A 13,241-nucleotide genomic window follows, 5' to 3' on the forward strand; every position below is an offset into this window, starting at 1 on the left:
AGTTATTCTGAGCCAGTGAGACAGTGCCGTGTTTGAGGACAGACTCACACTCTGTGATCAGGTGCACCAGGTCTGAGACGGCCGTTCCCAGCTCGTTCGCCACATAGCAGCGGTACGAGCCCTGATACGCTCTCAGCTCCTCATCTGGACCCGCTGTCAGGCTTCCAGACTCCAGCAGAACCTCCCCAAACTGCCTGCCATCTTTGACCCAACGGAAACTGTCCATGTGACACAAAAACAGAAAGAACATCTTAAAACTACAGCAAATAAAGACAGACAGATGGAGAGAGAGAAAACATAAAGGAATACATACAGTGCCTCAAAATCTACTGCCTTGAATAAGCTATAATAGATGTTTCCATATAGTCACATGTCAAAAACACTGAATTTACACATCAAACGTTTGCATATGCTTGATTTATAATTTGGGGGTGTCAGGTTTAAGTTCAGTTGTCCATCAGTGACTGTATGATTTTGAGAACCATCTTTTCACACCGAGGATAACTGAGGGAATCACACACATCTATTACAAAAGCTGACAACAACTGTGAATATAGTGATGACAGAGAGATTATGAGTAGAGAGATGTTAGAAAGGGACACAAATCCCCAACAATTATTCATTATTTCCAAACAAGCTTTGGTTAGTGGAAATGTCCAGTTTTCTTGATGTTAAAGAAATGTTTTTTTGTTTAATGTTAGTATGATTTTTCTGAAGCATTCTTTCAACTTAATTTTTATCAAGAATGTTGATTTGTAGCATTCTAAGAACATAAAAATGAGAGGCTTCAGTTTCTGAGAGGAGTGCTGCAGGCGTAGACAGTAAAAGAAATGGACACAGCGACTTGGACACCATAGACTTCAACGCAGAAAAGTGAAGTCAATTAGAAGAATTAGAATCACTTCCTGATGGCTGATGTACTGTGCAGCCTCAGACTGAGCTTGCCGATGTAGATGTAACGTGAGCAACCTGTCTGACAGTTGTAAGTCTTCTAGTAGTTGTGCAAAGTGAAATCTGAATCCCCGAATCTTGCAGAGACGGAGAGCGTGAGCAGGAGCAACTTTTGGTAAGTATTTTTATTAATTGTTTTGTCATTTTGTAGTAAATAGTATTTATTTATTTTAATAAATTGCCTCATAGACAGTAAAAGATTGCCTGCGAGTTCTCATTCTGTCTATACGGTAATTTCTCTACTGCGAGGTTTAGTCATTATTTGACAGAGCTAGCCGGAGCTAGCATGCGCTGCTAATAGTTTGTTCCACTTCAGTGATTCTGTTTGCAACTTCAGGTGTCGTCGTCACTAATGGTCACACTGAGCGCTGTTCATGAAACGGGGGGTTTTGCTTAACATTTTTGGGTTTTGTGTAACATCCAACCTTAAAGGTCCCATGGCATGGCATTTTTCTATTATTTTATAGTGTTTCCTGAGGTGTACTTAAATTGTTAGTATGACTTTTACATCATAAAATGTCATAATTTAGAAATAAAAGGCATTTTGTCTATACTGCTGTTTGCCCTGTGGCTGAATGCCCTGCATCAAGAGACGTGTCTGATGTGAGACTTCAGTAAAAACGCCCACTGTTGTGATTGGCTGACATCTTTGCATTTGAAATGAGCGGAGGGGGCGTGGTTTAACGAGGTCTACGAGGTTTTGGGATCTAAATTATGGATCAGCGCTGACTCGAGACGCGAACCGTTTAGAACGATTCAGTCTGATTTGGTGAACTGGTTCAGTTCACTAAAAAGAACCGATTCAAAAGAATGATTCGTTCGCGAACCGGACATCACGGAGACGGAGCGATTGCTAACAAAGTTATTTATAGTAACTACTGAGTTGTGAGAGCACTGTCTCTCAGCGCGAGTTTATTGTGTTTGTATCTGAGAGTTCTGAATAAACACGAGTCCCAGTCACACCGAGTCCGTCTTCATCATTATTCTACCAACTTTGTAACACATGCAATGTACCATTACAGCTGTCGAGATGAACGAGTTAGTAAGTTTGATTAAAGCATTATTTCTAGATATGTTCCAATCATATGAAAAGCGTCAGTGACGCGCATTGAGTAACGTTACACAGCGCAAACAAAGACACAACAGCAGTAATCGAATGTAATCCAGTTTATTGTGGGGAAAGCTGGCTAGCCTAGCCGGATACCCTCACGCTTACCCCCCTTCTGCTTAATCTCACGCCGCGTTTGGCTCCTCCGCTGTGGGCAGATGCAGTACTGGGGGTCGGGGATGTTGAAGGCCGAGCTTCGGCATGCGTGAGGTTTATCTCTAAAGATGTGACTGCTGATGTTGAGCAGAAACTCCCGACTGTATGCACATTTAAGAACAGATAGACGCGACGAGGACGTACAAAAACACTGACTCACAAGATAGAAAACACGAAAACACCGTTCTGTCTGGAGAGAGAGAAGCCGCTGCGTGTCCACAAATAATAAATAATTAGCTACACATAAGAAATCACTGATCACAGATCAGAAGGAACTGAAAAAAGACTTCTGTTTTCATTTGTACATCCAAACACTGAGAAACTGCCAGCGTTCACTCGTTCACAAGCCATGATCTCTGGAGCGTTTGCATGGGCGTGGCAGATTCTCTGGGCGGAGGAAAGGGAGGAAACCGTTCCTGCTCTGATGTCATAACAGGAGACTTCAGGATTGGCTCGTCTGGCCTGTCATTTTCTCAAAGGCAGAGAGACAGCCAGAACTCGGGTTTACACCGATCAACATTTCTATCCACTTGGGGACAATATTCAGGCTAGGGGAACTCATATTAATGTTGAAATACCTCATAAAATGAAAATGTCATGCCATGGGACCTTTAAGACATTTTTGAGCCAAAAATGTAGTGATCTTTTATATTTAAAGGACGTTTGAAGATTGTTGTTCAAAGGATGTTTTCTGCCGACATAATGAGAACATTCATCAAACACTAATGACAGTATATGCGGATATCATGAACAATGTTTTGAAAGTGTTTAATTCTACCACTTGATAACCTTTACATACATTTAAGACACAAATTAGGAATTAGGACATTAGGAAACATTAGGAAATAGAAAAAAATCCAAGGATGTTCTTTAAATTTTTTTTTAAAAATGTGTACCTTGAATGCTATGTAAGTCGCTTTGGATAAAAGCGTCTGCCAAATGCATAAATGTAAATGTTTAAAAGAGCAAACACAACCTTAATCATTTGAAGTTATTGTCATTCTAAATGTTTAAAGAATGTTCCAAGAATATTGTACTAACAACATTATGAGGACATTTAAAAAACCTTCTAAAAGCAATGTATAAATAAAGTTTTTGTGCTAACCTTTTGAGAACATTATTAAAGACCAGATCATGTTGAACAAACATTGCTTAACTTTACTGGAAGAATAACTTTGAGAGAACCTTGCCAAGCGTTTCCTGTTAGCTGGGGAAGATCGTTTTTCTCATGATATTCTGATCTGATGAATTATCAGGGATTATAAGGGATTATAAAGCGGCGTCCCGGTAATCCACAGTACTGCACATTTTGCATTTATCTGACACAGCAGTTGAGTTCTGCTAATGATCTGATGAGAAAGTGCTGAAGAAGCAGTGGTTTAGCTCACGCTCACCTGGGCGTCGGGTTTCCAGTCGCCTCGCAGGCCAGGTCCACGTCATCCAGAGAGAAAGCGGTTTGAGACTCGGGCTGAGTTGTGATCTTTGGGGCTTCTTTGACTGGGGGGAATCATTGTTGTCGAACATCATATCAATGAGTAAAGGTTTATTTCACACCAGTTACTTCTGACTGTACATGCTCCTGAAATATTGCACAACTGCTATTTTCTCATTGAGTCCATTGTTTCTTCTAACACTTTTGAATTAAAAAAAAAGGTTATCACTTGTTTGTCAGTATGATTACACAAATGATTACCATCTCATAGCACAGGAAAAATCATTTTGTAGAAGTTTTAATGTAAAAACTCAGCCGTAAGACACACAGAGCCAGAAATAAAGGAGTGCGTGAAGAGGAAGTCGATGTACTTACGGTTGCTATATGTGTCTAAAAGAGCAGCAGAAGGAAGCAGGGGTTGCAGAGAGAGAGAGAGAGAGAGAGCGAGAACAGGGTTAGACATGCACAAGCATTGACTGTGAGGCATTTCTATCCATGTGAGACAGCATCCTACAGAGAAACAGATTCATGTCAAATCTAAAGCTCAATGGATTCGGTCGCTGAGGCCACACATTTAACACAGAAGGGATCAGGCCATCTCATTAGACAGAATGAGTTCAACAGAACCAGACAAACCATGAAAATAACTCGACACATTCTTATCAAGATTCATTGCGGCTTTTGGCTAATCTAGCTACTCTCCTGCATATAAATACATTTTGGAAACATTTCAGTTATACATAATAAAGAGGAGGGAATACAAAACGACTTGTTTTGGCAGCTTGGTTTCAAGAAAAGCGGTTTCTGGTATTGTTGATTTATGTTTTTGCCACTGTATGTTTCACTTGTTTCCCGCCGGTCATCTGGTGCACCTTTTGTATTTTAGTTGGCCAGTTTCACTGCTTCTTCGTTTGGCGTTTGTAATCCCTCTGCCTGAGGATGAGTGCTCGTGTCTTGTTTGTGGATTTTTGATGTTCTGTCATTTCCTTTTAAGATGCAGTATGTAAGATTGAAATGGATAGGCAGTCCAAATTCAAAATATTGAAGAGAATTGTTTCTCTGTGACGCTAAGTGTTTTCTGCTAGTTTCAGAGTGACATGTTCTCATTTTCATGTCCAGCTCCACGTTGTTTAAATATCAAATGCGCTGCTCATCTGTTCCCCCATGGGCATCTGGTCTGAACACCAGCTGTGATCAGGAGCATTGCTGGAGCTGCTATTGGAGGAACTGAAAACACTGACCATTGACCAACACACACCTGCTCTAAAGACAATAGCACAGTATTTTTGTGTTATTTAGAGGGTGTGTTAGTAATACGAGCATAGACTGTAAAAAAATATGGACGTAGTGTCCGTGACGTCACCCATAGGATTCTGAAGAGCAGTTTTGAAGCGTAAAGTAGGGACGAGCTGGCCGTTGTAATCTTGGCAGCGTCACTCCCGGATAACAGAAAATGGGCAAAGAGGCGGGACGTGGGCAGAGCTGAGGTGACGTGATGACTGATGAACACCAATCCACCTGTCACTCAAAGTGGCCACGCCCTTAATTATGCAGAACTTTAATGTAAACAAAAGTCGTCATGAAGGGCAAAATTAACCGTACAGACCAAAACCAGGTGTAAACATATTTTTCTGCTGTAAAGTTGGGCATTTTAACATGAGCTCAATGAGATTCTGCTCCTTCTGGAGCCTGACTCTAGTGGCCAGTCCATGAATTGCAGTTTAAGTCACTTCCATATAGCGGAGGTTGCCGCTTGAATATGAGCCTATAGGCAGTGCACAACGCATGTCCACTCTGCTTATTACACACACATGGACACGCAGTAAATATTAAAAATAAAAATAAAGTAAAAAATTCTCCTCTCTGGAGAAGCGTTCAATCCATGTAAATAGTGAATCCGCCATGGTGCGAGCGAAACTGGCTTTTAAAGGGAATGGGAGATGAGACTCTGATTGGTTTATTGCATGTTGTGCCCAAAACACACATTAAGACTCATTAAGAGACTGTAGGCACACTAGCAAAAGTGGATTCGGACACAGTGCACCTGCGCCATGACCTTTAGACCATTCGCTCAGATTGTTAAAATAGGGCCCTGTAAGCTGATTTATTGATTTATGATGAGTTGATATCGCGTTTTAATATGCTCTCCTTCATAGAGATTTTTAGATGGGTAGACTCTGCGATCTCTGACCCAGTTTGTTTACGCTGTGTTTTCCGCCAACAGGCAACCTGTGGTGTTGAAATACTATTGGGTAAACTGGCAGTGGGCGGAGTCAAACAGACCAAAACAAAAACAGACACGGAACGCACATTTCAAAGCACAATAACTGGCTGTAGCTTTGTTCGAGAAACACGTAGGTGAATTTAGCGTGTTTCCTAAATATCTGCAAACATATGGTATTGTTATGCTTTAGTACAGTCAAAAACTTACATACAGCACCTTTAAATGGTGAAAAAAGACAGATACCAAGCAGACTTGGTGGATTAGTTGCCCCCTCCATTAGACTGGTTTGAACTTCTTTAAATTCCTGCTCAGCTCTTATTTTAAATGGTTCATAGATGATCCTAACTCTAGCTGTTTCACTTTAAATGTCACCTCCAAATCGATCAGCACTTGATAGTTACAGTCTCAAAAAAAGGGGGTTTTACAAGCTTGCATCCACACATTATAATCCACTGCAATAGATTCAGTCTTCGTACTTTCATCTTTGTCAGTTTCACGTTCCCCTTCTACTGATTGTTTACTTCGGTTTCTTGTTCTTTCTCAGGTCTTGTCCATGTTGGATGTGTCGTTGTATTGTTTAACTTTTCTCTTTATTTGAAATAAATCAGCTGCAATTGGATCCTGCTCTCCTACGTCTCTGAGTTTGCACGTGCTACAAGTTCATAGCCACTTCCAGCATTCATGGAAAAGGTGACCGTGAAAAACATTCATTGGTTCATTTGTGTCTGATATTTGATCTACTTCAAATGAAGTATCGAGGTTAGATTACATTTATATGAACGAATATGAATGAATGGGAGAGAGAGCAATGCTGATGTTAAATCTCATCTTCGTCTGTAAGGCCACCCAGAGTGTGTTTCTGCATGTGTGGTTTGAGTTGTTCCTACATTTTGTAGCAAATTTAGAATACATTTTAGTATGAAAGTTATTGATGAATCATTATTTGTTTGTTAAAATGTTCGCATGCAGGTTTCACTCACTTGTTCATGTGCACGGTTAGTGAATAAGACTTTTTGACACAGTGAGGTCTTTTGACTAAATTGTTGCAAATTATAAGTTTGATATTATTAGTTTTTCTTAACATAATACAATATTAATGTAAACCAAATACATGGTTTTGTATTAAGAAGTGTGAAGCTGCACCCTTATTAGAGGAATAAGTGCTATAAGCTTGACTCAGTAAGCACACATTTAGCAAGACTCGTTCTGATGAGGTCCAGATCGGGAGGTACTTACAGTCCGGAGGGATCTGAATGTGTCCCTGTGTCTGTATGGCACTGAGGAAGAGGAGCAGCAGATGAAGATGTGTCCTGTTCCATCCTCTTCTGCCTGCCGGCTGGAGCTGAGCGAGAGGCATCGTGCATCAAACCAGCAGCCACTGCATCAAAACACACTGTCCTCCGGAGCAACACGCTGGAGATGAGGGTCTGACACACACACTTCTGCTGTCCTGAGACGAGAGCTGTACACACACACACACACACACACGAGGAGGAGCAGAAGGATGGGACAGACAAATTAACCCTAACCAGTTCCAGCATGACAGTCCAATCCCAGCAAACACACGACGTAACAGTTACGTAATTTATTCGGACTTTTTGGTAATTTTATGACTTACCAACTGACAACGTAGTCTCAACGTCGTTTGTCTGTAATTTCCTTACCATAAAATTACCTTCTCACAACCTTGTCAGTACGATCTCTGGACGTTACAAGATTCCAGATATGTAGGCTACTCCACACGTAATATTTTGGTAATTTTATGACTCAATGACAACGTAACTACAACGTTGCATGCCTGTAATATTACCATCAAATTACCAACACACAACGTCGCCAGTGCGATCTCCTAACGTTATTAGATAACCATGGACGTCCCAGATACGTTCTAATATCGTAATATATTGGTAATTTCATGACTTACTGGCATCATAAATGCAACGTCACCTGCTCGTAATTTCATTACCATCATTTGCAGGTTCTTTATGTTCTGATTTATTGTGTCCTTATTATCAGAATTTGCCATATAAACTGTGAAATTAAACGTCAGACACAAGATTGAAATTCTCTTTAAGTTAAATGTTTCTTTTCAACAATTAAGAATATGAACAATCTTTTTATATACAGTGACATGACCAGCGCGTGCCTCCACAACTGAAGAGTGCGCGCGCACACATTAGGCAATATTATTATCAATATTATTATTAACAATTGTAATTTTTTTCTGGGGTGTTAAACTTTTTAATACATAATATTTCATAGAAAACTTTGGAATAATGACAGACATGGCCTGTCTACAGCTAACAGATACTGAATGAGAACGCGCTTGCGTGGTGGCCGTTGAGAGTTGCCATGGTAACCGTAAACACAAACAGCTGGAGAGGACAGCGTCGACATTTCTCTCTGTTTTATCGCAAGTTATCTAAAAAAATAAATTAAAAAAACTTCAACAACGGCGTCAGATTGGTTAAGTAACATTACCTAAAGTCTCCTTTAAGTATTTTTGTTACTATTTATACCTCTTTGGTCTCTTTCCTGAATCATTTGAAATGTCAACTAAATGGTACGTCGCTAGCATAGCATATACATTATGTTTATAATGCTGAGCACAGAGCATCTTGAATGCTTTCATTCATGTTCCGCTGTATGTCCTATGTTTTTGTTTAATAATTTGGGTGTGTTTTATAGTTCGTTTTTGTGTTTTTCAAAATAAATGAACTGAAGTCACTTTGAGTCTGCATTCGTCATTCACAGCTATTGAAATAGCCTTTAAATTAGTTTGGGCAAATGAGGACATAAATTAGAATAAACTACAGCATGTCCGCCTATTGAAAAATAAATAATTATAAAAATTACCAACTGATTACCAACTATTGATCCGTGACGTTGCCACTACGTTGCAGTTACTAACTGGCAACGTTACAAAGTTACGTTGTGACAACGTATCCGGGAATTTCACTTTTCCAGTTGTCACAACGTAAGTAGTTACGTCACCACAACGAAAGTTTAGTCAGCAGATTACGTTGCAGCTACGTAACAGCACGTATTTGTGTTAGCTGGGATAGAGGTCCAATAGACAGCAGAAAGAGAAGAACAGATTACAGGACAGTAACACACATGGGAAGCAGAAGGGTGTGTATAAAGGAAAACACTTTATTTCGATTGTCCACTTTAGACATTCTTCTAAGCCGAACCCGAACCTATCGGTCTAATACTCTAATGAGGTAGTTGACATTGCAAAGCTACTCGTAGCCAGAAGAACCTCTAAAGCGGACCATCTAAATAATGTGTAACCGAATGATTACATTATCCTGCAGAGGAACCGTCTGAGAAAGTCACTTTGAGCTAAAGGGTCTGAATATCTCTGAGACAATCACAACACACACACACACACACACACACACACACACACACACACACACACACACACACACACACACACACACACACACACACACACACACACACACACACACACACACGATATAATCAGCTTTGGGTTTTAAGTGATAAAGATCCGGCAGGATGTAAAAACACGCTCATCTACCATCAGAGACTCTTCTAACATCAGCATTAATGCACCTGTGCTTGATCTGAAGCAAATGGACACACTGACTCATGTGCCAAAAAGATCACTAATGTTTTTTAATATATACTGTATATGTAATCTTTTACCGTTTTTTTTATTCGCTTTGGTACTATTTTCACAAGTAGGCTACAAGGTGTACAACAGATCATCAAAAGTGCACTTTTTCCAAACATTTCAGCATATTTTCAACTGTGTTAGTACAATACACAAAACCACAAAGTGTCCTTTTCACCACACAGAATAAGTGTTTCATATATAAATATATCTATATGAGAGTTTCATTCACAGTAACTGCCTTTCGGAAAGCTCTTCCTATTTTGATTCGCACCTCTTCTCGTTCAGTTTAATACATGTGTCTATTATTGAATTAAACTGATCTTAATGGTTAATCAACCTGTAGATTTCTAGAGATATTGATTGTTTTGAAATAGTTTAGAACTTGTTTGCAACTTCCGATATGGATAACCAAATGTAATGAATGATTTTTGAAGTGATTTATCCTAGATTATAACCACTGTGTCCAAAGTGTGTGTGTGTGTGTGTGTGTGTGTGTGTGTGTGTGTGTGTGTGTGTGGTCTGTGTGGCCTGGTAAACTCTACACTATGGGTAGAGTCATCATGTCCCCACAAAGATGGCACTATCCAAAATAATTGTGTGTGTGTGTGTGTGTGTGTGTGTGTGTGTGTGTGTGTGTGTGTGTGTGTGTGTGTGTGTGTGTGTGTGTGTGTGTGTGTGTGTGTGTGTGTGTGTGTGTGTGTGTGTGTGTGTGTTTGTAAGTGATGATTAGGTTTAGTGGTAGGTTTTTTTTTAGAGAGAGCGAGAGAGAGAGAGAGAGAGAGAGAGAGAGAGAGAGAGTGTGTGTGTGTGTGTGTGTGTGTGTGTGTGTGTGTGTGTGTGAGTGATGGGTAGGTTTAGGGGTAGGGTTAGTGTGTGTGTGTGTGTGTGTGTGTGTGTGATGGGTAGGTGTAGGGGTAGGGTTTGTTTGTGTGCGTGTGTGTGTGAAGGGTAGGTTTAGGGGTAGGGTTAGTGTGTGTGTGTGTGTGTGTGTGTTTGTGAGTGATGGGTAGGTTTAGGGGTAGGGTTAGTGTGTGTGTGTGTGTGTGTGTGTGTGTGTGTGTGTGTGATGAGTAGGTTTAGGGGTAGGGTTTGTGTCTATGTGAGTGTGGCTGTGAGTGTGTGTGTGTGTGTGTGTGTGTGTGTGTGTGTGTGTGTGATGGGTAGGTTTAGGGGTAGGGTTTGTGTCTATGTGAGTGTGGCTGTGAGTGTGTGTGTGTGTGTGTGTGCGCGCATGAGTGTGTGTTAAAATATTGAGCAGTGGCAGCTGTGCTGGTAAGGGCCATTAATGGATGAAATGGGGGAGGAGGCGTCGGTCGTTCTGTCCGTCTGTCCGTCCATCTGTATTTATTTTCCAGACTTGGTCTTGCTGAGTCATATAGGGCTACTCGTGTGTCCCACCTCTCTCTCGTCTGTCGGCCACACCCTGCTCTTCTCTATTGTATCACACACTTTCTTGTGTCTCCAGTGTGTGTGTGTGTGTGTGTGTGTGTGTGTGTGTGCTAATGCTGTCCGATCCCATCAGAAGTCAGTGTTCATGGATGCGAGCGTCAGTGTGCCAGCATGATGCCGGTGAAGAAGACGTGCGTCTGAAGAGAGCGATCACACACACTCAGTCTGGGACGCGCCTCGCTGCCTACTCTCCATCTACATCTCCATCTCCATCTCCATCTCCATGACAACAGAATCCCCTCGGAATCCCCCACACTGGAGGAACACAGCGTGCGGATGCTATTGTGCAGGAAACCAGGCGAGGGCAAGCTCACAACCACACACACTCTCAGTCTCTGTATTGCAGAAACGTAGCCCAGCCGGATCCGTGCCGTAGACGGGCTCCTGTCCTGGACACACTGCTCCTCTGAGGAATCCCGTCGGCTGAAAGGCCTTTAAATGTGAACTCCTGAGACCGACAGATCAGCTGAGGATACAGTTCATCTCATCTACTTAAATATGACTATAATTGCCTTTTAAATGGCATAATGGTAAACAATTGTGAAGTTAAAAATGTCTCTGCTACACATAATACACATTAAATCTCATATTTGATTTGATCCTTTGATAAGTGAAGCAATAAACTGTATACCCAGATGATAACCAATGCATCAGCAATACTGCTCACCACACCAGCACAACGCTTTCTGGAGAGCGAGCTGTTTTGAACCACTGAAACATTTTAGCCAGATTTTGTTAAAAAATATGTCACGCCTGTTTAAATTTTGCCATAAAAATATATCCTGCTAAGACACCCCATAAAGTGTTTAAGCGTTCTGCAAACGACAGCAAAGCAGATCTAACCATTTTTCTCTGTATTCAAATGAATTGTCTGAAAATAAAGCAAAAGGCACCAAGAACGCGTGGATTACAGTGATTTTAGTGCAATTCCCATATGTTTTTCAGTGTTACAGTAAAAGGACACGACGTGTAAACTTTCATTCCGGACCAAACCAGAAGCCAATTGTTTAATGTGAGGATGTCAGCAGACACACTCCATCTGGAGCCCAGCGCAAGTCTTTTACACACACGGCAGAGCCAGAATTAATGAGTCCCTTATTCCCAAAGGTACCCTGCCAACATAACCCAATGATCTTGACCCTAGAGGGGCTCCTCTGAACAAAAGACAGAGACATCCCCTTTGTGTTTCCCATTCAAGCTGATCTTCATTAGAAACGCTCCTCAGTTGAAGACAAACATTTACATGTCAGCTGTCAGAACACGTTCACCATTACACTGAAACCAGCACGAGAGTCTGGACACAAAGTTCTCCGAGATGCTTTGTTTCTTAATGCTTTGACTGCCAAATAACAAAACAGCCTAAAATCCTCAACTAAAAAAGCAAATGACTCTGAATGCATTAGCATATATTATTGATTCGATACGATTAGAGCTGCATGACTGAGCTCCAGCACTAGCTTTCGGAGATGTATGAAGCTCTTCTCAAGGACTCTGTTACGACACATCAGAGCTTTGCCAAAGTATTTCCTGGAAGACTTCACGGATTGTTTATTCATAAGAGCCCCTTTCAGTTCACTGACACACACACACACACACACACTCACGTTCATATTACGGTAAAGCTGCATGGTTCACATGGAGAGAATTCGGGAAGAAATGTCAGTAAACATCGAGGCACTGCAATAGGACGTGTGTTATGGAGAATGGATGGACACTCGTTCAATGACTACATACCCTTGATTCTTAACACTGTGTTACTGTCATTAGCTGGAGGATTCACGACTGTCTGTGTGTGTGTGTGTGTGTGTGTGTGTGTGTGTGTGTGTGTGTGTGTGTGTGTGTGTGTGTGTGTGTGTGTGTGTGTGTGTGTGTGTGTGTGTGTGTGTGTGTGTGTGTGTGTGTGTGTGTTTGTTGTGTCCTGAGCAGTAAAACCGCCTGCTCTTCACTCGCCCTGATCACATGATGCATTAAGAGAGGGGGTGTAAACTTTTGAACAGGACGATGATATGATGTTATTTTTTCAGCATGTATTGCAGCATAAATTTACAAACATTACTACTTTTATAAAAGCAATAAGGTCCGAGAGGCTGTGCTGTATCGTGAATAAGTCACGGCTGAAGGGAGTTGTAAGGCACAGCTGCTGGAAAAAGCTGGTTTTAGCTGTTCTCCCAGGCTGGTTTTAGAGGGGTTTTACTTTCATGAAGTGAAATCCCTAAAAGTTTTCCTTCCGCCTGGAAAAATAGTCCCTGGCCGTGAACAGCAACAGAAGTTACGC

The 13,241-nt window shown here is 41.2% G+C and overlaps 1 protein-coding gene across 1 annotated transcript in view; it reads right to left on the reverse strand.

The window, feature by feature from the left end:
- The window catches only part of l1camb (L1 cell adhesion molecule, paralog b), a gene marked incomplete at both ends in the record, with an annotated part of 42,461 nt that extends 35,233 nt beyond the window's left edge, over nt 1–7,228 (reverse strand). Inside the window, 3 exons of the mRNA XM_079802080.1 lie at nt 49–218; nt 3,610–3,712; nt 7,108–7,228. Of these exons, the coding sequence (XP_079658206.1) occupies nt 49–218; nt 3,610–3,712; nt 7,108–7,228 (394 nt within the window). The remainder of the gene's footprint in view (nt 1–48; nt 219–3,609; nt 3,713–7,107) is intronic.
- Between the last annotated feature and the right edge of the window lie 6,013 nt (nt 7,229–13,241).

The sequence above is a fragment of the Gobio gobio genome, assembly GCF_949357685.1.
Source record: "Gobio gobio genome assembly, chromosome: 21".
Classification (NCBI taxonomy): Eukaryota; Metazoa; Chordata; class Actinopteri; order Cypriniformes; family Gobionidae; genus Gobio; species Gobio gobio.